The sequence below is a fragment of the Hydra vulgaris genome, chromosome 10 (assembly GCF_038396675.1).
Source record: "Hydra vulgaris chromosome 10, alternate assembly HydraT2T_AEP".
Lineage (NCBI taxonomy): Eukaryota > Metazoa > Cnidaria > Hydrozoa > Anthoathecata > Hydridae > Hydra > Hydra vulgaris.
The window spans coordinates 42,691,333-42,718,222 of record NC_088929.1 but is presented as its reverse complement, the minus strand read 5'-3'; the positions used below and the strand labels follow the sequence as shown (position 1 = coordinate 42,718,222).

General features: G+C 28.1%; 2 protein-coding genes and 1 long non-coding RNA gene across 3 annotated transcripts; 2 read left to right on the top strand and 1 right to left on the bottom strand.

The window, feature by feature from the left end:
• Nucleotides 1-5,822: 5,822 nt before the first annotated feature.
• On the top strand, nucleotides 5,823-13,750 carry LOC100208847 (peptidyl-prolyl cis-trans isomerase Fkbp12). Its single transcript, XM_065808073.1, has 3 exons — nucleotides 5,823-5,989; nucleotides 13,168-13,212; nucleotides 13,457-13,750. The coding sequence occupies exons 1-3, from the start codon at nucleotides 5,953-5,955 to the stop codon at nucleotides 13,696-13,698; spliced, it is 324 nt and encodes a 107-aa protein (XP_065664145.1). The 5' UTR covers nucleotides 5,823-5,952; the 3' UTR covers nucleotides 13,699-13,750.
• A 2,772-nt stretch (nucleotides 13,751-16,522) lies between these two features.
• Nucleotides 16,523-19,265, bottom strand: LOC136085983 (uncharacterized). The gene is made up of 2 exons (XM_065808072.1): nucleotides 17,007-19,265; nucleotides 16,523-16,707 (listed from the first exon to the last, which is right to left on the bottom strand). The coding sequence occupies exon 1, from the start codon at nucleotides 18,805-18,807 to the stop codon at nucleotides 18,178-18,180; it is 630 nt and encodes a 209-aa protein (XP_065664144.1). The 5' UTR covers nucleotides 18,808-19,265; the 3' UTR covers nucleotides 16,523-16,707; nucleotides 17,007-18,177.
• Nucleotides 19,266-21,571: 2,306 nt separating this feature from the next.
• LOC136085982 (uncharacterized) lies at nucleotides 21,572-26,431 on the top strand. Its single transcript, XR_010641300.1, has 3 exons — nucleotides 21,572-21,716; nucleotides 25,781-25,895; nucleotides 26,070-26,431. It is a non-coding gene; the product is annotated as an uncharacterized LOC136085982 (long non-coding RNA).
• Nucleotides 26,432-26,890: the final 459 nt, after the last annotated feature.

Here is a 26,890-nt window from a genome sequence, read left to right as displayed (position 1 = left end):
ATTTGTTAGGGAAATCTCAGAATCTTTCGAAAAAAAAACAATATACCCTAGGAGTCTTTATTAATGTTTCGAAGGCTTTCAATACCGTTGACCATAAAATATTGCTTAAAAAGCTCGAATACTATGGAGTTGATAACAATATGCTAAAATGGTTTCATAGTTACTTATCAAATGGAAAGCAATTTGTTACCTCTAATGATGGCCTTCAAAGTGACTATATTGAAATAACCTGTGGTGTTTCACATTGTTCTATTCTAGGTCCCCTTATGTTTTTAATTTATATTAATGATTTAAGTGAAGCAGCTAATCTTCGGAGTATTATGTTTGCGGATAATACGAATTTGTTCTTATCAAACAGTAATATTAATGAGCTGTTTTCTGATATGAATAAAGAACTAAAATGCGTATTTGAGTGGTTTAAATGTAACAAACTAACCTTAAACCTTGATTAAAAAAATACATTCTGTTTCACCCTATATCTAAAAAAGCGTTTTTTACCAACAACCATGCCGAAAATGCTTATTGATGAACTTGAAATAAAAAAAGAAACTTTTACTAATTTTCTTTTGCATTTATCTTGATGAGAATGTTACATGGAAACCGCATTTTGACTACATTTGCACTAAAGTTTCTAAAAATATAGGAGTACTCTATAAGTCAAGAAATTATTTAAACAAAACCATTTAAATACAACTCTATTTCTCATTTATACATAGTTATATTAACTACGCAAATATTGCTTGGGAAGCAAAGTAAGTTGCGTACTCTTCACTGCTCATTTTTAGAGGTTTTTTGTTGAAGTTACTTTTACTTTTTTTTTAACCACTCTTTCGAACAAGTTGGCATGAAATAGAAACCGTTGGAAACGGATTAAAAACCGTATCTTTTTTCATTTTTTGACCATTTTTCTAAATATTTAAAACCTTTAAAAAATGAGGGAGTCCTAAACTTTATGTGGCTGTATCTTTTGAGCGTCTAAATATAATTTGATAAAATTTAAAACCTATTTGCAATTTATGTTTAAATTCAGGATAAAGAATTTTTGTTTTTCAAAAAATAATTTCCCTCAACCAGGGGGATGCAGGGGTCATTTTTCAAGAATGTTCCTGCCCTTGTGATCTGACTGCCGTGATTTTTAGCAAAAAAATATTCATTTTAATGAATATTAGCAAAATAATAGTTGCAATTATCATCCTGTCAAAATTATTATTAGGAATGCAACAAATTTTCCATCTCCACTGACACACACAAAACATGAATAAATCTCCGATAACAAAATCAGACAAATGAAATGCCACAAACAGTATTTTAAAAATTATAATATGCTACAAAAATGAAAAAAAAATAGGTATTTTTTCAATCTAAATATATTCTTGAAAAATCTTCTTACAATCTCGTTGAACTGTATTCAACAACCATAGCTCTTAGATTTTCACCGTGATGGACGTTTTTCTTAGACACAACGAACCTTTTCAGTGTTTTGTTTAAGTTTTTATGCACTGCTTCAGATGTTTGTTCTGATAAAATACCGAGCGGGATTTTCTGCCTATCGAGATACTCCTTGAGATAGAACCTGATTATGTTAAACTTCCATCCAAGTGAAATCTTCATTGCGAATACATCATGGACATATACTTTTAAGTGAAGCATGAACTCGACAAATTTGTCTATTTTTTCTTTGTAGGATATATCAAATTTCATCCCAAAACAGCATTCAGCTACTAAATCAAATAAAATTTAACCAAAATTAACTTGCTGAAAATAATAGTATTAACATATTTGTGTCTCCTAATTTTATTTAGACTGGTAGGTCAATTGTCCCCTATCTGTACTAATTGAATTAAAAACGTTCTAAGAAGTGTTAAAAAAATTAAAAAAGCAATGAAGTTCCTTCTTTAAACCTCTTCAGGGTTTCAATACATTCCAGATATTCAATTGGAGAATAAAGTTTCATTTCGTCCAATGATCTTAAAACTTTGGCACTGTTAGGCCCATTAAAACCACGACCATTATAGCCATGCCTGATAACCGTTTTCTTTTCAAGAAACTCCATCAAATTTTTATCAGTGAAGAGAAGATCAATAATTTTACTAACATGGTGTTCATAAATATGATATTCAGGTGGTGGAACTATGTTGGTAATTTCTTCAGGCAATTTCTCATCCAGCAGATATGGATAAGTGACATTTTTATAATATTGCATCTGTATACGAGGTTTGTTATCAAATTGATATTTTTCGAATTCATCTGCTAGTGATCCGAAACTCCTTTTTCATCTATCGGCCCATCACAATAGCAACACGAGTATTTTCCACCGTGACCCTTCATTATAGAAAATAACTTATAGGTTTCGCTTATTTAAAATATAAAATATAAATGAAATAAGACTGATAACTAACTTAAAATAACTTACTGATAATCCAATGATGATGTTGATCAATTTGAGGTCAGAAACCAAGGTAAACTTCAATTGATTGAGTTGAAGGAGTTGAAAAAGTGTTTTCAAATTGTGATGGTTCTATTTTACGTTTCGAACTATGCCTAAGCCAAACTTTGTTGACCCCGGTGTACTTCTGGTTTCTTGGTTTAAAATCTAATACTGATGGGTCAAACACGTCCATGACAATCTTTAGAGATTCCTGCCCTCTATCAATACCAACACATACAACAGAATAAAAAATATCAATTTTTCTGAAGGAGAAAACTTCACTCACGAGCATAGATAGATCAGTACAATAAACAATATCTTTTTCAAAAAAGTTTTTACCGATCTTGAGCTGACATTTTATCACGTCGTAAAATTTATTCAAGTAGCGTGACCTGTTCGTAACTTCAGCATAGGTGTTCTCCTGTATTCCAGATTGTCCAACATCTTTTCTTATCTCTTTCATTATTCCTAACACTGCACAATTTGGAAGATCATGATTGTTTCACTTCTTATATGCCTTATAGATGATCGGTCTCTATATACTTTAACAGGAAGAGCTTTTCCTCTTGTTGCAGGTTTTGTTTTTTTTACTACCACCAACAACAAATATTTTTTAGCGTACAAAAAACAACTCTGTCAGCGATATTTTGATTCTTTGAAGTAATTAAGGCGTGAAGATTTTGAGCAGTTTTTTTTTTTTTTTTGCTGCAAGGATGTCGAATACAAGGACCAACAATTTGACAGCGTTCTGAGCAAAATGAATTTCTTTTTTCGAATGTAATTTTTTCAGATTCTACGTAGGTGAATTCAGAAAGATAAAGTGTACCACTACTTTTAGTACATTGTCCTAGGCAGCAAATAGCACAATTGTAGTTGCCATCTTTTTGTTTAATTCTTCCCAACTTTTTATCTTGATCACGACAATTTATCCAGGAAGTCTCCACAGCTTTACCTTTCTGTTTTAAATATAAGTTTGTCTTGCAGCTCCCGCATATTCCAGACGGATGAGAACTTAGACTCAGACTGAATCCAGGGTCCACAAGTCTTTGATGAATAAATGAATCATTCTTCTTCAAAGATAGACACTTTAAAAATATATCCATATCCTATTTTCTAAATGAGATCTTGCTTTTTGCAGACTCATTTTGTATAAAAAAGTTTTTATTTAGTATTTTCTGTATCAGATTTTTTAAATTTTGTAAATCAATACTCTAACAAATAGTTTAATTTAAACAAATTATCAGGCAATTGACGTAATTTATTGAGACTAATTTGTCTAAAATTATCGTGTTTATGCCATTAATTTGATATTAGATCATTTGTAATTAGTCTCTAAATAAAAATAACTTCGATTTCAAGCGCAAACCACGTGATTTGCAAACAAGACTAAAAATACCGTTGAAAAACGCCCCCTGCATCCCCCTGGTTGAGGGAAATTATTTTTTAAATGAAACAAAATATTATCTTGAATCCCATCATAAATTGTAATTAGGCTTCAAATTTTATCAAAATATATTTTGACGCTCAAAAGATATAGCCATATAAAATTGAGGACCCTTCATTTTTTGAAGGTTTTTTATATTTAGAAAAATGGTCAAAAAATGAAAAAAGATGCGGTTTTTAATTCGTTTCCAACAGTTTCTATTTCATGTCAACCTGCTCGAAAGAGTGGTTAAATAGAATCTGAAGTAAAAACAACTTCAACTTAAAACCTCTATAAAAGAGCAGTGTCTTTATCATCGTCAGAAACACGCAATATGCTTAGTTTGTTTTGAAAATCGACTTACGCATTCAAGGTTTTTATTTAAAAATATAAAAGTACTTAATATTTATGAAGTGAATGTATATAAAATACTATGTTTTATGTTTCAATGTAAAATCAATCCGTCATTACACATTTTTAAAGATTTTATTACCTTAAAAACAAAAAATAAGTATACACTACGAAATGATAACTCACTCTATGAACCCTTTCGTCGAACAAAATTCAATCAGTTCTGTATAGCTTATCGTGCACCTAATCTCTGGAACGAAATCACTTTACCTAATTTTGATTTATCAATTACCTTCCCAGTCTTTAAAAAGAAATTAAAAGAATTCATTCTTTTTAATGATAATATTTTGAAATACCTTTAAAAATAAGAAATTTATATAAACACGCTCTTTTGTTTTTGTATTTTGTCATATTTATTTGTTTATATTTATTAATAGCTTAAATTATATTTTATTAAAACGTTTTATGGTTTTGGCGACAAGATCATTAGATCTTCTCTCAGATACAAGGTTTTTATTTAAACTTTCTTTTTGTTATTTTATTTTAATCTTATTGATGTGGTGATTATATTCTCTATTATAATTTATTAAAAGTATAAAAATTCCAATATTTGTAAATGTAAAACTTTATATTAAAAACAAAGAGGAAAATTTATACATACAAAATGTATGTATGTATGTATGTATGTATGTATGTATGTATGTATGTATGTATGTATGTATGTATGTATGTATGTATGTATGTATGTATGTATGTATGTATGTATGTATGTATGTATGTATGTATGTATGTATGTATGTATGTATGTATGTATGTATGTATGTATGTATGTATGTATGTATGTATGTATGTATGTATGTATGTATGTATGTATGTATGTATGTATGTATGTATGTATGTATGTATGTATGTATGTATGTATGTATGTATGTATGTATGTATGTATGTATGTATGTATGTATGTATGTATGTATGTATGTATGTATGTATGTATGTATGTATGTATGTATGTATGTATGTATGTATGTATGTATGTATGTATGTATGTATGTATGTATGTATGTATGTATGTATGTATGTATGTATGTATGTATGTATGTATGTATGTATGTATGTATGTATGTATGTATGTATGTATGTATGTATGTATGCGTAAGTGTGTGTATTTATATATGTGTTTACATACAAACAAAAATAAATAATAAAAAAAAAAATTATCATTTATTAAAACTGAAAAACGAACATTGCGATGAAAGGAAAAAAGATAATTAATTTCTTAAAAAACTGAAGGTTTGGATGTTTAACAACTCAAAATAACTGAGAATTTGAACAAAATTATAACCGGATATAAAAACTCGAAAAATAAATTTCTAATTAAAGACACACAAGTTCTGCAAGTAAACATTTTCACCACTAACAAGTTATAAAGATAAAAATATAAACTATGTAAACTATAGTAAGGAAATATTTTAAATAAAAGCTAAACAAAAAAAAACAAAAAAAGTTTACAGTTTTGCCTTTGTTGGCCTCTTTTTTATCTTGCGCAACCTAAGAAGTAAATTTTTGGGAACAGTAAATTTATGGAAACAACTACTTTTTGACAAAAATATTTTTGATTAAGTCTTTTATACTTTTAGCATAGACAGTGTGATCAATGATTTTATTTTTAGTGCGGCTCGCGCATGATAGTTGTCTCAACCTTCTCTTTAACTATCTCGTTGTGCTACTGTTCATCTAGTGTAAAAAAACGATGGGTGTCGAAAGAAAAGTTATTAAAGAAGGAGACGGTTTGTATTTTCATATTTATTTTACTTTATGTGTTTGAAGCTTTAATTTTTTTTAGCTAGAAATTAAATTTCTATTAGCTTTTATTATTTGCGTTTTAAAGAGTATTTTAATGTCATTTTTTAAATGTCATTAAAATACTCTTCAAATGAAATGAAAACTTTGAAGTGATGTTAAAGTTTTCATAATTGAATGAAAACAGTTTTTATAACATTTCAAAGTTTTCATAATTAAGAGTCAAGATTATATTTTAACAGTCTATTGTGATAAGTTGTCAAAACAATATTTTGACAGTACTATTGTAATGCGTTCAACAACTTTTTTTTTATCTTAAATTAAATTTGTTAAAACAAGATTAAAAACATCTGTATAAATACAATTAAAATGTGCATTTAAATTGGCCTATCTTGCATGTAATCAAAGTTACATGCATTATAAATGTTGATTTTGCATATGTGAGTTCTGAATCCATAACTGTAATTAATTTTTCATAATTAAGTTCCAAATCTATGATTGTAATTATTCTTAAGCTTTTAAAAAATATATAGTTATAACTAGTGTTTCTTCAGTTTTTAAGCATAATGGCTTTTTTTAAGCATAACTATTTAATTGAATGATAAATAACTTTACAGATATATATATATTTTTTATATATGTATATAAATCTATATAATCTCTATATAAATATATATATATATATATATATATATATATATATATATATATATATATATATATATATTTATATAGAGAGAGGGAGAGACTAACAGAGGTGTACTTGATTCACGTGTAAAATGAAACAATGATTTATTTTAGCTGTTTTTTAATTGAAAAATAATAAAATTATAGTATTATTATATACTAAATATGATTTTTTTTTTATTAATAAAAAATAAATTATTTTATAAAACAAAGATAGAATATTTCTTTTTCTAATCTAAGCAAATATAATAAAATTTTTAATATTTTCAAGAAGTAACTGATAGCGGCTTTAAATATTTTTTAAAACTTTCGTTTAAAGTGTTGTTTTTTTTGGGGGGGGGGGGAGTTGTATTCAAAAAATGATTAACCATTGAAAATTGTTCTTTAACCATCAACATAAGTGCATTTTTTTCAAAATTGAGAGGAATGCCTTTAACATTGCACTTGTTTTATTTTTAGTTAAAAAGTTTTTGGTTTTGCCAAAAGTCAATAGAACTTCTCAAGTGGGCGCTCTAGCTTGACATATCACGCAAAAAGTGCAAAACACAATATAGAATTAAGAAAAGTCAAAGGATTTTTTTGTAAAACTAAAAGAGAAAAGTTCTTTGCCATCTGTCTTTTCTGGCCCAATAAGTCAATTACAGAATATCAAAGGACATTAGACTCATGTGTCAAAAAACTAGTTGTTACTAAGCTGAATTTATTTAGCAGCTTAAAAATTCTCTACATTCAAATGATGACTTAGGCCTTGTTTTTACAGCTATGTTTCTGGACAGTGCCATAGCTTCACAATTTCAGATAGGTTAAAGCAAAACTTCATACAAGTTAAATCATGGTTTAGCTCTTAATTTTAAATCAATTTTGTTAGAAATTTTGAAACTCTCAGACATCCATGTCTATTCTTATGATGAGAACTTAAACAAAGTCACTCAAACCTCTGAAGGTAATATTTATATTAGATTCTGGGGTGTTAATTGAAATTGTGTTTATATCCATTATTTTGGATCAAGTTTCTTAGGTCATACAACACACCAAGACTTATCAACTCATTTCAAGGTTATTGTTAAAAATTTGGAAATAAAAAAGCTATACCAAATATCAATGGACAGTTAAGACATTTTTTATACCACTTTGGAAATAACATTTGTGGCATTTAAGTGGTTTTTCAATACTGATGCTGGAAAAAGATATGTTTTAGAACCAAAATCCTGGAAAAACATATCTAAGTGAAGAAAAATGACCTGGAATTTTTATAAATTTTAAGTGGACACTGTACATGTATATATGTGCACATATATGTGTGTGTGTGTGTGTGTGCATATATATGTATATGTATATATATATATATAGTTGCAAAAAATAAAATATCTCCACTAAGCGTATTTTCCTTTTTGTTAAGAAAACACCATGCAAAATAAATTTTTTTTATAGCTTTGCTGTTTAAAATATCAGCTAACATGTTTATTTTCTATAACAAATCATTTTGGGAAAAAAAACTGCTTGGTGTTGCTCAATTTAATCTAAAATGCCAATTTTGACTGAAAAATAAAATAGCACCACGCACTCTTTAGTCGTAAAATACTCTGATAACAGTAAAAATAATTGTGAAAATAGAGAAGGTTTTTTTTTGTTGCTGTTTTATTCGTTTTATGTTTTATAAAAATGGGATGCGGAAAGTATTGTAGTGCGAAAAAACGAGAACTGATCCGAAAGTTGATATCAGCAGGGAAATCTTACGGAGAAGTCGGTCGTTTAGTTAAGTGTTCCAAGAAAATGATAAGAAATGCATAAAATTTCAAGAAAAGCCGATGCAACAATACAAACAGTTCAGAGTTGTCTGCAAGTTGATGGATTAAAAGCCTGTAGCCCCAGAAAAGTTCCACTTTTAAGTGCCAGACATGTTGTAAAGCATATTGCGTTTGCTAAAAAACACTCAAATTGGCCACTCGAAAAATGGAGGAATGTTTTATGGACAGACGAAAGTAAGATTGTGCTTTATGGTGGAAAAGGCTCTAGGGCGTATGTCATAAGACCGCCGAATTCTGCATTCGGCGGTCTTATGACATACGCCCTTACAATCCAAAATATACCATCAAAACTTTTTTCTTATTGCGGAGTAGGGCCCATTCATCACATTACTACTATTTTGGACCAACACTTTTATGTTGATATATTGGATAAAGTAATGTTGCCATATGCAGACTATGAAATGTCGTTGTCCTGGATGTTCCAACAGGACAATGACCCGAAGCACACTAGCAAGAAGGCAAAGAATTGGTTTGAGAGGCATAAAGTGAACGTTATGGAGTGGCCAGCGCAATTGCCAGATCTTAACCCAATCGAGAATTTGTGGGCTGGTGTAAAGGAGGTGGTTGCTGCTGCCTAACCCACCACGAAGGACTCACTTTGGAACATAGTTAAGGAGACATGGAGCGAAATTCCGCTAAGGCGATGTCAGGACTTGGTTAACTTGATGCCAAGACGTTGTGTAGCCGTCATTGCCAACAAAGGTCACGCTATAAAAAACTAATGTGTTGAGAAATAACTAATATTTATTGTAAAATGTTTAAAACAATTGATCTCATAATAAATCCTTATTTTAAATTACAAATTAAAGCTGTGGTTATTATTATTTTTTTCACGTTTTATTTGATTTTTTTTTTAATTTTTGTTTAATAAATGAATACTATATATTAAAACTTGTATATTTTGTTTTTTATAAAAATTATAAGCCATTTTACTTTTAAATTTGTATTTAAAAGATTTTCAAACTATCAAAAATAGTTAGAAATTCTAATTTTAATCAATTTTTGGTGGTGGTGCTATTTTATTTTTCGCAGCTGTATATATCAACATCTTCACTTCCAACAAGGCTGCAAGCAACCACTATTAGAGTTAGAAGTTACTGAAAGAGAAAAGATGAAGTTTATAGAGCAAGTTAATGATTGACAAACGACTAAAAAGATTGCAAATTATATAAATCAGGAAAACAAGATAGTGGAAGTGAATTCTAAAGAACTGAGCTTCAAGGAAAAAACTAAATAAATAAGAATTTTTGAAGCACTTCGCAGTAAAAGCATGAGATTTAATTGAACGGCGAGTAACACTAAAATGATTTTTAGTAAATAACACAAGAGACTCATTACAATATTTATAGAAAAGAAAGAAAGAAAAGCAACATTACAACGATGTGACATTGGTTGAAGCTTGGCTGCGAAAGCAGGTTAAACAATGTTTACAATGCGCTTTTGCACCTTGTCTAAAAGAGAAAGGGCATCATTGGAAGATTGGCTGAGTATTACTGTTCATTAATATAAGAAGATCTAGGTTATTGCGATAAGTATTAGCTTAAAATTGCGTTTATCTAAATTAAAGTTCACCAGCCACTTAGAGCCCCATGCTGTACCAGAAGTAAGATCTTTTTCAAGCTCGAATGCCCCCTCCAAGCAATCAGAGATGGTTGGCTTCTTATCAACATAAGAATGAATAGTAGTATCATCAGCAAACAATGCCACCTTAGATTTAAGAATATAATAATGGAAGATAGTTAATGTAAATGAGTATAGGGCCAAGTATTGAACCTTAAGGAACCCCTGAAGTTGCAGGATATGAATAAGAGTGCTGTCCATTGATGGCAACTTTTATACTACGATTGGAAAGAAAGGATTCAATAATCTTAAAGATGTTACCTGATACACCATAAGTAAGCTCATGGAGAAGACCAACATGCTAAACTTTATCAAAAGCTTTAGAAATGTAAAGAGCAATGGGCTTAACTTCTCCACCTCTATCTAATGCATGATAAAACCTATCGGTGTGACTGTTAGCAAATTAGCTGTAGAACGAGAAGATCAAAATCCATATTGATGGTCAGTAAGTGATTTGATTCAAGATCAGAGATTAAGTGTTGGTAATTAAAAACTCAAAAACCTTGCTTGTTATAGGAAGAAGACTAATGGCACAATAGTTATACAAGTCAGATCGCCCACCACAATTTTTGAAAATAGGGATAACAGATGCTGCTTTCCAGTAGGCTGGAAAACTCTGATAAGCACTTGTTAAACAGTTTTAAAAGTATAGAAGGCAGCTCTAGAGAACACTTCTGCAAGACTATAACAGGTATGTTGTCCGGACCACAAGCTGTAGAAGAGTCTAAGCAGGAAATCACTTTAGGTACAGAAGCTGTAGTGATACAATTGTCAGGCAATGGATCAACCTGTTTAACGACTAACTCAAGTAGAACACAAGTAGTGGAATCAAGAGATAATATTGATGAAAAGTTCTTAGCAAACAACTTAGCTTTGTCTTGGTGGACCTACAGATTTCCCCTCATTATAGATAATGTTAAAGATTCTCTAGAAGTCACAATAGCCTAATTTTTGAGATAAAATATGAGATTTTGTGACCTGAAAATGGCTGGCCTTGGCGTTAGACGAAATTTTTTTGCAGTGATTTCTAGTAGTTGTAAACAGTTGTCTGTTTTCAGGAGAATTGTTTTGCTGATAGATATGAAAGTGATGTTTTCAAATGGAAATTGCAGCAGCACAATGTGATGAAAACCATGGAGGAAATTGGAAACTTGGAATCGTTAAAAGGAAGTCAAAGATTCCATGCCAGTCTAAATCCAATAGTTATGTAAGGAAGCACATTTATCAGCAGAAAGATAAAAGATTTCCCAAGGACCATCACAAAGAAAAAAGATTTCCCAAGGACCATCACAAAGAAAATTACGGAAAGAGTTCCAGTCAGCTTTAAGGTAGTTGTAAGAGGTACAATGATAGGGGGATTCTAATGATGAAGAAGAATGAGATAATAGTTTTAGAGAGATCAAGCCGTGGTCAAAAGCACTTAAGGGTGAATGTAGAAGTAAGGAAGAAAGAAAGAATAAGGGAGACTGAGCATTGGCTAAGATCTGAAACAAGACATAAGTTGAGTAGAGAAGGTAAATAATTCGAATTGTCTGGAAAGCAAGTCGAAAAGTTGACTTTTTGGGTTAAAGATTAAGAAAGGCAAAAGTTGTGGGCCTTAATGCCTGCAGAGTCACTAACACTAGAGCCAACTATTCCTACATTTTACATGTTAAATATCTCTGCATTTTACAAGTGTCCACATGCATATATTGTAATATAAGTTGATCTGTCATTGATATATCATATTTGACATTACATGTTAGTGTGGCAACTGCAAAAAAATCTTTCAGTTTATTAAAAAGTTTTGCACCTTACTGACGGCAATGGCGCAAGACTATTTTTGTGCTAAGATTTTTAGGTATTGAAGCAGAATTAGCAGCTTATTTAAATTTAAAAGATATAGACAAATTTGCAGGTATAAATGTAAAAAAGAAAGCTCTTTGATTAGATTATATATATATATATATATATATATATATATATATATATATATATATATATATATATATATATATATATATATATATATATATATATATATATATATATATTATATATATATAAATAGAGAGAGAGAGGGAGAGAACGTTTTGAAAATCCTAGTTTCTCGCAAGACCTACCAGTCAACTAATATTGTATATATTACTATAGTTATATATACAATGCCCAAAAAAATTATAATAAAAAATACTTAAATGTATTTTGTCTCACTATCCTAATAGCAAAATAACTTAAAATGTGTTTTTTGTCTCATAGTCCATTACAAATAGAATCCATTAAAATATAAATATAAAATTTAAGGTAAGTGGCAAAGTTTAGGTCTGAAAGCAGTACCTAATTTGCATATGTCTAGCTATAGCACTCTTCACATACAATGTTCTTTAAAAAAGCCAACAATTTACAGTAGTCTAAAAAGCTCATAAAAGTCTAATAAAAACACATTCAATATCAGTAATATTATAGCACAAAATGTCTCAGAAAACTGGAAACTTATGTATACTCTGTCTCATTTTATGGCTGTATTATTTGGTGTATGTACACTTTGCATAAAAACAAAGAAATTAAAGTTTGTAATTTATGAAAGGAATTTTTATTCAACTTATTTAATTTAAAAATATTTAAATTAAATAACTTAAACAGAGTAAATCGATTTTAACAATTCAAATTAATATTTAAAAAAATGTTAAACTTTAAAACATAAAAAGGCTATAGCTGTCTCAATGAATGTGTTTCAAATAAATGTATGGTTTGGTTAAACTTGCTATTTAAGGGCCTTTTTGGAAATTTTCATAGGTAAAAATGTTCAAATGAAGCCGAATAGCTTTTATATATTTTTATAAATCAGAATTCGCCATTACGCTATCAATACACATTGTTTTTATTCTTTTTATTTATAATCTTTTAATTTTTTCATGTGTTTCACTTCTGTAACTAATTTTCATATCATTTTCTAATGTTACTATTTGTTATTATATAATATTGATGTTATATAGATCATTATTTTATCTAAAATTTTAATACTGCTGTTATTATATGTTCGTAACGTATGGATGTTGTTGTTTTTTTAGGTAGCAAACCAAAAGCTGGTCAAAGAGTAAAAGTTCATTACACAGGTATTTGCTATCATTTTTCAGTTATGAGTTTTTAAAAATGACTACATAATAATATCAAAAAAAATCTGTTTTTATTGAAGCTTTTACTTTCTCTAAATGTGTAAATTTTTTTTAGTGGTGTGATTTAGTTATCTTTGATAATCCTATTTCTCAACTCAAAAAACTCTATGACAGTCAAATTTCAAATAGCTGGTTTTTATGTAATTATTTTATATTTGGCACCTTGTAAAATTTTATATCTTAGGTACACTTACTGATGGGAAAAAATTCGACTCATCTCGTGATCGTGGTAGACCGTTTGAATTTACTTTAGGTAAAGGCGAGGTAATTAAAGGTTGGGACGAAGGTGTAGCTCAAATGTCAAAAGGTGAACGAGCAACGTTAACGTGTTCTCCTGATTATGCCTATGGTGCCAGTGGTCATCCTCCTGTTATTCCTAAACAGGCTACTCTTATATTTGACGTTGAGCTAATTAGTTTTCACTAATAAGACTCCTGTAAATAGTATGCGATGTTAATAAACTCCTGAGTTCTTGAAATTGTTTAATATATAAGTCTATAATTGTTTTTTACAAAGCTAATATAATATTTATAAGATAGTGTCCCTAAATAATTTTTGAGCATGCACAAACTAAAAAAGATTAAAATAACTAGCTAATTGGTTATGGTTGACGAAAATAATAATTGTTAAGCTTTTGTTTGCTTCTGCAGTTGTACGAACTTTATGAAGTAAAAACTGCAACTAGAACGTAAAAGAATTACAAAAATTAAAAAAAAAACATAAAATTACAAAAATTGAATCATCTATTTCAGAAACAATTTTTCTAAAACGATATTACAGATGTTTTAAGTCACAGCATCTTATGCAGAAACACCAACTATCAAGTCTTTCAATGGGTTGGTATATTGACTTGAACTTTTAGTACATAGCAGAAACCTGTCAACTGAAATCACCTAGAGGCTTTTTGGAGTAGGTTTTGTGTTCGTTCTCATGGTTGAGTACAGCTGGCGCCACATACTCTTTGGTGCCTAATAGAAGGGGGGGGGGGGTTGGAAAAATCACTAAAACTTAATAAGCAGGGGGGTTGGAAAATTTCGAGTTTTTTTAAATACTTGAAGCAATAACTAAGTAATGTTTTTGCTAATTATTGACGTATATATATATTAGTGTCTGAAATTTTGTTAATTATTGACATATATATTAGTGTTTTCTTTTTTGCATCGTATTTCGTCTTTCCTTTGCTTTTTATCACTTCGGCATCGTACTCTTTGAACTTTTCCACAATTTTTCCAAACTCCATTCTTTCTACGTTACTATATTGGCTTCTTTCTGTCCTTTTAAAAATTCTTTTCGTAGTCGCCATTTCGTTCTTACACTCTGATATTACAACGTATGCAAGTAAATAAGTACTGTAAATGATATGACGTGACGATAGAAAGAACAAAATTTTTTTTACGAATAATGACGTAACGATAGAAAGAACAAAATAAAACGTTCTTTTTTTAAAAACAAATGAATAAATGATGTTACGTAATGTAAGTTAGTAGTGAAAGAAAAAAATTTTATAAAAACTTGTCTTGGATGGAATTTTTTCTAAAATTTAATAGCCGGGGGGGGGGGTTGGAATAAGAATGTTCCGGGTGGAAAATTTTTGAAAAGTTAATTAGCGGGGGGGAGAGGGGGACGTCTATAAGGCACCAAAGAGTATCCCACCTATCTATTCCTGTCGGCCAAATTTATTGTGAGTAAGATTTAATATCGAGTACACTGTTTAAATTGCTTTTTAAGAAATTGCCGTCAGTCTATTAATTTAAACAATCAAGATATTTCCGTAAAATATCGGTTCTGCAATATAAATGATAAGATTGTTTAAATGGCGCCAAATCTTACTGTGGAATACAAGCAATCTTTTAAAGCTCATTTAAAACGTAATATGCCTATTAAGAATATATGTTATATAATCAAATATAACTGCGGTATACTACGGAGTCCTAACTCAAGCTTTAATTTCCAGACCTGTGAAGTCTCAAGTTCTCGAATGCTGTTTTTAAGTGAGGACCTAGCTCGGTGCTAGAATTATATTACTTGTTGCTAAGGCATTTAGAGAAAAGAATATTCGTCAAGGAAGTAGAGGAATACTACTACTAGCATATAATTTTTTTGTTTCACTTTTAAAGTGGAAAACATAATTTTGAATTAAAAAAAAACATGCATGTTATGAACTTTTTATAATATTTTAAAATTATTAAGACTAACAATTTGTAAAAGTTCCAGCTCTTTTGATCTATAACAAATTTACGGTTGAAAATTTCCCGGAAACTCGGGAAATTTTTAAAAAAATTAAGTTATTTTACATTTAATGTGTAAAATTTCATGTTTTGTTTAGGCAGTTGTTATGGACAGTTTTATGGTAAAATATTTTGAAGTGGGTTATTAAATTTTTAGAAAACCTCCTTCGAAAAACACTTTTCTCGGTATTTTGTTAAGTTTTTTTAATAATAACTTCAAGTAGCAACTATGACAATTTGTTTTCAAAATTTTCTAAAACTATTTTATCCTATTATTTGCTAAGCATATTGATGTTCATTGTCGTAGCAAGCTTTGTTTAAGGGTATGGGGCAATTTTTAATATCTATTAGATTGGCCTACAAGTTACTAAAAACTGTAAAATTGTACATAAAAAAGACTTGATTGAATGTTGATAATATTTTACAATTTTATCTTTATTTCCCAGTGAAAAAGCGCACATGGGATACGCGTGGATTTTTTCCACATGTAACCCATGTGGGGATTATTATTTTGTCCCATGTGGGTTTCATATGGCAAATCCCACATGGATTCCATATGGTAAATCCCATATGGGATACGCGTGGGTTTTTACCATATGTAACCCATATGGGGATTATTATTTTGTCCCATGTGGGTTTCATATGGTAAATCCCACATGGGTTTTATGTGGTAAATCCTACATGGGATATAGGTGGAAAATACTACATGTTATAGATCTTAAATGCCACATATTTTAATTCAAATGGTATAAAAGTAGTCAATACTAGACAAATGAAAGTCCGAATGCTTCTATGATAATTTTTAAAATTCTTTTAATTTAAAATTTACTTAAATAGTAATTTAAAATTAATCATTAAAGCTTTCAGAGAGGCTTAACTTAATCTGGTATTTGCTACTTTATCCCATTTGGTATTCAAAATGTGTAGCATTTTTGATCTTTTACATGTGATGTTTTCCACCTATAACCTATGTGGGATTTACCTCAAACTATTATGACGAAATTTTATAAAATTAAAAAACGTGTTGCAAAATAAATTTATTTTAAAATAAATGCTATTAATCAATACATAAAAAATGAATATTAAAAATATTATTTTTTTCTTTTGCGATTTACACGCCGTTTTTTTGTCGATTGAATTAATTAAATCGCTTCGGCTTGCATAATACCAAGGTTTATAGTATCTTCTAACTTTCTTCAAACATTTTCTAAAAAAAAAATATAAATACAAATATATATAAATAAATATATATATATATATATATATATATATAGAGAGAGAGAGAGAGAGAGAGAGAGAGACAGAGAGAGAGAGAGAGAGAAAGAGAGACAGAGAGAGAGAGAGAGAGAGAGAGAGAGAGAGAGAGAGAGAGAGAGAGAGAGAGAGAGAAAGAGAGCAATTTTAATAAGGAACCTTATTAGTCGAGCAATTTTAATTATTAGCCAGGTTGAAGTCATTAATGACTACAATATTTCACAAATAATTATTTCCTAATTTATTACTTACAATGACTAACGTATTATGGGTAATTAAACACATATTATGCGTAAGGAGCTTGAACCCATGAGGAGAATCCTGAAAAAAAGTGATCAATTAGGATAAGTAGTTAAACAAAAAAACAAAAACAAAAATGTAAAAACCTACTTTTTCAATGATGTAGACGTTGGGTGCAATAGCCACTGGATGCAAAAGTATCTTTACTTTTTCGTCACACACACGGCCTTCTATAATAACAGGCCTTGACATCGCGCAAAATGCCGTAAAAACTGAAGGCCGATTAAACTTTCACTTTTACTTATATTGATATATTTTTATATTAGGTAGGGTGTAATGGCAGTCTATGCTTTCTAATAATAATCTCTAGTAAAGACGGAAATATAAAAAGAAAACCAAAAAATGGTTAAAAGATAATCTTATTTTTCGTACTTCAAATTTCATTAAGAATATTTATGTAATATTAAATAGTATCAATAACAAGCAGAACCATAACAAAGTATATATATTAGAAAGATAACTGTATTTTTAATTTTTTTTTCCTAAAAATGGTAACGATAAAATCCCCAACAATAAAAAACACCAACAAAAGTTGACTCAAGCAAAAAAAAGTTTTATCAATATATCTCAACAGGATAAATATTTACAAATCCAAACATATTGAGAGACATATAGGCTAATGAGATAATAAAAAACATAACAAGTAAATAGCATAATTAATTACAAAACTAATTTTCACACAAATTATGATAGCTTTAGTATTTTGGGAGTGGTAATTAGTGAGTAAATCTTTAGCAGAATATTAGAATATACTCTGCATTGTTTTTTTGTGATTTTAAATTTATATTTAGCAGCAATGAACTGAAACTAAGTAACACAAAATGTTCTGCATAAAGGGTCAGTAGCACCTTGAAAAAAAAAGCAAAATATTGACCATTAAACAAGAGTATCAGAAGGAATTTCAAGTCTGCCTCTGTTTAGGCTATGCAGATAACTTTCATATTTATAATAATAATTGGTATCATCATAAATTTTTATTTCGCTTTTTTGCACATAGCTAGCTATGTAAACTATAGCCACTAATGTAGATTTATTAACTGAGCTTTCAAGATCATGTATATTACCAGTGTCTTACTATTTTCAATATTATTTATCGTATCAACAGTTTGTTGACTTGAGCAAACTAAAATTCAGGGGAAAGATTTGCAACAGGTTGAGCTCTACATATAAATTTTGGACCTCCAAAAAGACATTTAATCATAAATGATAAAATTTTAGCTAACTTTTCAGGGTAGTTTACTGCTTGACCAAACAAAGCACCTCTTTGGTAAAGTAATAAAGCTTTGACATAGACCTCATCAATTAGTAGTATGGAAGTTGTTTTCAATGGATTTAAATTCATAAAAATACTATTTATGAAACTTAGGTCCTCCATTGAGTTTATTTTTGAAGTCAATCGTGTTAAAGTCCTTATACTTGGCAACTTGTAGTCAATACACAAACAATCATATAAACTTCGTCGCATAGCAAAATACTTATATGCTCTACATATAATATCTGAAGTATATAAAACTTCACCAACATTAACTTTTCTCACAGCATTAAGGTGTTCGAATAGAATATTTAACTGAAGCGAACTTTCTTTATTTTTTAAAAATCTAACTGCTTCAAATAAAGCTGATTTTGTTTTTATTAACTTTAATTTGTTTACAGCTAAAGATGAAATATTACAAGTTGTGCCATTATGGTTAGCTACAAATGAATAATCATTGAAAATTACTAAAATAAATAATGGAACACCAAGTTCGTACATTTTTGATTGTATGTGTAAACTTTTTTTATTAAGCTGGAAAACAATAACATCGTTATTATCACTTAACAAAGATTGAATATCGTCAAATATAAGTTCATCCTCTTTTAGAAAATCTTTTAACTCATCTGGTAAAATGCTTCGAAAACCGCTTGAAGTTACAGTTTTTTCAACTTTACTTGCTGGTGTGGCTAAACAACTAGGCGGATTATTTTTAAAAACAGATGGTGGGTTTAAAGGTTGTCGCTTCCCATATTTGCTTTCAAAAGGTGCTTCATTTGGCCAATGAAGTTGACATACTGCTGTATAGTCTGTAACAATAAAACCAGTTCTTGGGATAGCTTCACTACATCTTTTTCTCTCCTCTAGATTCTTCGGGAAATTATAAATTAATATTTTTGTTGTAGTTGAGTATTGATATTTTTGTTGTAGTTGAAGACTTGCAAAAAGATACGCAGCATTTTAAAGGCATTTTAATTATTAAAAAAACTTATCGTTAGTTTGACAATATTATTATCTTACAATGTAATGCCTTGAACCTTACAATGTTATTGTCTTTAAGTTGCGCTATCTAATTTATAAACCAATTAAATTTTAAATATTTATTAAAAAAGGGCAAACACAAACTTTCGTCTAATTTTAAAAGATGAAAATGTAAACACAGTATTAGGAATAGGCCTTCAGTTTAACAACTTTGTTGTGCGATGTCAAGGCCTGTTATTATAGAAGGTCGCTGTCACACATAATATAATATTCTGAAACTAATAAACAAACATCTAAATATCTATAAGAAAATTTATTCTTTGATCATTGCCTTCATATCCTATCTTATTTTCATATCATAATCTATTATGGTATTATTTAAATAACATATCACAACAATATTATTAAATTTGTGATGTTCAAATATCATATGAACATTCTCTAACATGTTCATATGATATTTGAATATAGTTCTTGAGTATACTATCTGCAAACAATTGACTGATGCAAGTTCAAATGTTGTCAAAAACCAAGCATGCATGCATGGGACACTGCAGTGTCCTACAAAGAAATGCTGGTTTAAAAGTCAAATTTTCTTTATTAAAAAAAAATATTAAAATAGGGGGGAGATAGGGAGGTTTCTGTAACTTTTTTTAGGCTCCAAAACTTTTAACTTTATATACAATAAGGTTCATAAAACTTAAGGGACTCACGAAGTACATTGAGGAACAAAAACAGGATATTTACAGAAACTTTTCAATTTTTAATCTGGAGTACCACAGTGTAATTGGGAATAAAGTCTCTGGGTCCAGTATTCAAAGTAATGTGATCTAAAGTAATATATAAATTAAATAAAATGCTTTAAAATGCATGCACTTATACATATAACTCCTGATAGTTAACTATATGTATAACTAGCTATACATAAAATTTATTATATGAAAAAGAAATGCTGGTTTAAAAGTCAAATTTTCTTTATTAAAAAAAATATTAAAATAGGGGGGAGATATGGAGGTTTCTGTAACTTTTTTTAGGCTCCAAAACTTTTAACTTTATATACAATAAGGTTCTCTGGGTCTAGTATTCAAAGTAATATGATCTAAAGTAATATATAAATTAAATAAAATGCTTTAAAATGCATGCAGTTATACAAATAACTCCTGATAGTTAACTATATGTATAACTAGTTATACATAAAATTTGTTATATAAGCTTATTTTTTAAGGTTATGCTTGAACAAATTAGCACCAATTAATTCAAATTCAAGATTTAGTTAGTGTTCAAGTTCAAGTTCTTATTTATTCATTATTTTTGGTAATTTTATATTTATTTGTTCAAATTTATCAGTTAGTACTATTTTTTACTACAGTAAGAATGTTTATCATTGTTGAACGTGATTTTATTAGTAACTTAATTTTATTTTCAACATATTTTGACAACACCCTTTATATTTTAAATGATGACAGTTTTATTTTTCTATTGATGTTAAATTTATTACGTTTCAATAACTCAGATTGAATCTTAACTGAATTATTGTAAGCTTTGTACAAGGTTTGTTGTATATCAAATGGTGTTGTAAATAAAGTAAAAATAATACATATATATATATATATATATATATATATATATATATATATATATATATATAGATATTATTTTTACTTTATTTACAACACCATTTGATATACAACTAACCTTAACAAAGCTTACAATACTTTAGTTAAAATCCAATCTGAGTTATTGAAACGTAATAAGTTTAACATCAATAGAAAAGTAAAGCTGTCATCATTTAAAATGTAAAGGGTGTTGTCAAAATATGTTAAAAGTAAAATTAAGTTACTAATAAAATCATGTTCAACAATGATAAATATTCTTACTGTAGTAAGAATTAGTACTAGTTAACAAATTTGCACAAATAAATATAAAATAGTGAAAAAACAATAACAAATAAGAACTTGAACTAAATCTTAAATTTGAATTAATTAGTACTAATTTGTTCAAGCATAACCTTAAAAAATAAGTTCATATAATAAATTTTATGTATAGCTAGTTATACATACAGTTAACTATCAGGAGTTATATGTATAACTGCATGCATTTTAAAGCATTTTATTTAATTTATATATTACTTTAGATCATATTACTTTGAATACTAGACCCAGAGACTTTATTCCCAATTACACTGTGGTACTCCAGATTAAAAATTGAAAAGTTTCTGTAAATATGCTGTTTTTGTTCCTCAATGTAGTTCGTAAGTCCCTTAAGTCTTAGGTTAGCGATCTTTAGTATGCTTCAAAAGGAGGTCTCGCAAATTTTGAAAATTGCAGACTCCGGAATGCTTTTTCGCAAATATTCGCAACCTACTTTTGAAGCATACTAAAATGTTGTTTACTGAATGTCTCTTTTATTATCGTATATTTTGGAGTATGGTAATTCAATTAACTTTAATATTTAATTAAATTATCTTATAATGAAAATTTTTAGTTTTATTATGAGTATACTAATAGTTTTTTTGTTTTTATAAAGAACTTTGTACAAAGAAATTATTAGTTTTTTTATAAAAAAGTTGCTGTTTACATATGTGGTGTATATCATAAAGTATATAGTATAACCAATTATATTATATAAAGACATCATAGCATTACAAAATTTAGCAGTACGGTTTAGATAAGTATAGATAATTATTAGAGATTAGAGAATTTATATAAAAGAACAAAGACTTTATCCTTTTGCATAACACTGCAAATCTCTAATAACTTTAACAACCTCTAATAATCTCTCTACTAACTACCTATACGATATAAGTTTTTTTCTTTTCTATTAGGTATACTATTCTAAGTAACTTATCCACAGTACAGATAAGTCATATTTTTTAATACAAAATCTGAGCTTCTTTTTCGTTATTAGAAAAATATTTATATATCTAAAAAAATGTTTATTGTGCTTATAAACACGAATCCAAAGACTGTCCAAATGGAAACTTTAAAAAACTGCATTCATTGCTGCAGAAGAATTAAATTTATTAATAAATCTTATTATAGCTATTAAATCACTATTAATAGTAATATTACAATTATTATAATTAAACCATTATTATTAATACAACTGTAATTATTATTATAACTACTGTTATGAATAATATCATTACTTTATTATTATTAGTATAATTATTGTTGTTTTTATTTTTATTATAATTATTTTACAATAATTGTTTTACACAATTGTAGGTCTTTATGCATCATCAGTCTGAAACTGTTTGTAAATGTTCCTCACTATTGTTTATATATTATTAAAAATGAAAATATGTTGATTGATTAATTGAGCTGAGTGAAAAAGTTAAATATGTTAATGTGGTAATGGATGAATCGTAAAATTATAATTATATAAGATATACAGCAAAGAAAAGCTAAATATAATGTTTTCTATGTAAAATAGCTAGAAATACTCCTAAATTAACTAAAATACTAGTTAGACTTGAAGATCTGTATTAGTTAGGACCCATAACTCAGAATTAAGTTAACTCCACTGATCACAAAATTGTTGAAAAAAATTAACCTCTGGATTAAAAGATGATCCAAAACAAGTTTGGCATACATGGGATGAAATCACTCTATGAGCATGGTGTGGACATAGTGTGGACACAATCTATCATGAAAAAAACTTTTTCTGGTCTGGTTTAGTAGCGTTTAATTTAAAACTACAGTTTATGGAAGAAACTTTTTGACTATTTATATAAATAAACATATATATATATATATATATATATATATATATATATATATATATATATATATATATATATATATATATATATATATATATATATAGATATATATAGATAGATAGATATATATATATATATATATATATATATATATATATATATATATATATATATATATATATGTATATACATATATATGTATGTATATACATATATATATACATATATATACATATATATATACATATATATATATAATATATATATATATATATATAGTATATATATATATTAATGTATAAATATAAATGAGTATATATATATAATTATATATATATATATCTATATATACATACATATATATATATATATATATATATATATATATATATATATATATATATATATATATATATATATATATATATATATATATATATATATATATATATATATATATATATAGTAAACTCCAGGTTATTCAAACCTCCAAGGGGAACAAGAATTTACTTCGAATAACCGAAAGTTCGAATAACTGAAAATCTTCTTTAAAATGACCAATTTCAAGTTACTATTAAATTTTAACAGCAGTAGTATTCCTGACATAGTTGCCAGTGTTAAAATCACTGTTGCAACAAGGTAGAAATCAGCCTGAAGGGAGACAATGTTTTCTGTTAATTTGTCAATTTCAATTTTTTAGGTTGATTGATTCCATTTTGGCATTTACGCATATATATATATATGTGTATATATATATATATATATATATATATATATATATATATATATATGTGTATATATATATATATATATATATATATATATATATATATATATATATATATATATATATATATATATATGCATATATATGTATATATCTTCTCGTTCTAGAGCTGATTTGCTAACAATAATAACCGATCGATTTTTTCATGCATTAGATAGATCTGGAGAGGTTAAGGCTATCACTATTGACATTTCTAAAACTTTTGATAAAGTTTGACATGCTGGTCTTCTCAATAAGCTTTCTTCTTATGGTGAATCAGGTAACATCTTTAAGATTTTTGAATTCTTCCTTTCCAATCATAGTATAAAAGTTGCCTTTGATGGAAAGCATTCTTCTTCATATCCTGTAACTTCAGGGATTCCTAAAGGTTCTATCCTTGGCCCTATACTCTTTTTAATTTACATCAACGATCTTCCAGATATTCTCATATTTAAGGTGGCATTTTTCGCTGATTATACTACCATTTATTCTTGTCTTGATAAGAAGCCAATACTCTCTGATTGCTTGGAGGGGAATTTAAGTTTGAAAAGGATTTCACTTCTGCTACAGCATGGGGCTCACAGTGGTTGGTGAACTATAACTCTAATAAAACCCAATTTTTCAGCCAATCGTTATCGCAATAATCTAGATTTTCCTATATTTGATTTAGATTTTCCTATATTTATAATGGTAATGTACTTGATGAGTCATCTACCCTTCATCTTCTAAGACTAACTCTTACTTCCGATATTACTCAGAAACTATATATCAAATCCATTGCAAAATTAGCATCTGCTAAGGTTACATCTCTTTATTGTGCTCGACACTTTCTTTCTCCGGATTCTATTCTTTATCTCTGTAAATCTCAAAATTGCCTTTGTATGGAATTCTGTTGCCATATCTGGGACGGATCAATGATGCCCTTTCTCTTTCAAACAAGGTGCAAAAACGCATAGTAAACATAGTTGAACCTGCTGTTGCAGCCAAACTCCAACCATTATAACATTGTCATAATGTTGCTTCTCTTTTTCTTTTTTACAAATTCTATAATGGGCACTGCTCTAATAAGCTAGCGCCTCTTGTGTCATCTACAAAAATTCATTCTTGTGTTACTCGTCATTCTGCTAGTTTCATCCTTTTACTGTGGCTATTCCTAAGTGCTCCAAAATTTCTTATTTGTCTAGTTTTTTCCCTAGAACATCAGTTCTTTGGAATTTGTGTCCTTCATCTTGCTTTCCTGATTCATATAATTTGCAATCTTTCAAGTCGTCTGTCAATCGTTATCTTGCTCTATAAACTTCATTTTTTCTCTTCCAGTAATTTCCAACTCTAATAGTTGCTTGCAACCTTGTTGGAAGTGAAGATGTTGAAAAAAAAAATTTTTTTAATAAAAAAAATCATTTGTTTTGTAAATGTAAATGATTATTGAATAATGATTAATCATTTGTTTTGTTTAATGGTTATCCATTAAATCTTCGTGAGTAGCGTTCACAGATAGGGGACCAAAAGGATATGATGTCCCAGATAAAATTAAACGTTCTAAAGGAATTAATAAAATTTAAAATAGTGTTTTTAAAAATTTAGGAATAGTTTTTTTAAAAGTAACATTAGTATTTTTTTATAAAGCATATTTATTTAAGTATATTTTTAATAAAGTTTTTTGTATAATTTAAAATGTTAGCCATTTCTTCTTCTTGTTGCAGTTTGATTTTTATAAGCATATTTAATTATCATTATTGCAATCCTAGGACAAGTTGCAGCCATTAACAAAATCAAAATCAACTGTGAGTTGCAACCATTAGTTAATTTGTTTGTATTTTAGCCTTTTATACTCACTTAATTTAGCCATTACTAATTTAAAACGTTTTTTTTTTGTTTGTTTGATGTAAATGAGTAGGTTCTTTTACATTTTTTTGGAAGAAAGTTTAATGAAAATAAAAAAAAATTAATGAAAATATAATATAAAACGTAAATTCAGGTGTATTTTCATTACGTATTTTCAGGTGCAACTGGTGGAATCAAATTTTTTCAAAAATTAAAAAAAAAAAATCCGTTCAAAAGCGATGTAGTTGTTGGATATAAATCTAATGTGATTTTTGATAGAAACCTAAGATTTAGGTATGAAATTTTAATTAGTTTTATATGTGAATTTTGTGTTTGAAGATATGCATCTAAAATATAGAATATGAATCTAGAATGAATATGTTTAAATCTTTCAAAAGTGTCTTCTCATGCAATCATTCTCAAGTTTTCTTATAATTAATAAATCTACATTTATTTTTGTTTATACAGGTACAGATGAGTGTCCCTTAAAAGTCACTTTTCTGTAAAAGAACGTGTAGGCAGGTATATACTTGCCCGAATGGACCACAACCTTCCTCATCAAATTTTTTTGTCTTAACATTTGTTACATCAAATTGGATGCTTAGGCCATTACAATTCGTAATTCAGTTTACTTTTATGATGAGAGTTTTAGTTAAAATATTTTTATGCATTTAATTTAACGACAAAAACGAAAAAATAGCTATCCAAAAAATAGCGAAAAAAATTCCCTAACAAGGCTTAAAAATGAAAGGACTGTTTGATGCATATGAAATTTTTATTTTACAATTTATGTAAAAGACTGATAAAATATAGTTGTTATTTTTTGCTTATTTATTCGTGTTTTTATTCTTTTGATATTTTGTCGCATTGATATTATATTAATAGGACTATCGAAATCCAACCCACAGATCTCAGAAATATAGCTAACATCCATTGACTCTGTATTTGCTCGGTGCATGCTTTTATTAAATTTCAGTTTAAAATTGATTTGATAGAAGTCTAATGCGCTGCATTTTGATTAATACTGCCATTATACAACTATCTATTGCCAGTTTTATTCTCGACTAAGATGTCGATATAATACTTAGTCTGTGTAAACCTTTTGTAATCAAGACCATAATTTTACCCGCAAAACAAACGAAGATGATATTTTGCTTCTTTGGCATAAATTGCATAAACGCATAAAAAGATAAGTTTGCAAAAGAAAGTATTTAAAAATATTTTGCTTTTGAACCAAACAAAAAAAAAAAATCATGGTAAAGTGCATAAACTATTTACAGTTTAAAAAT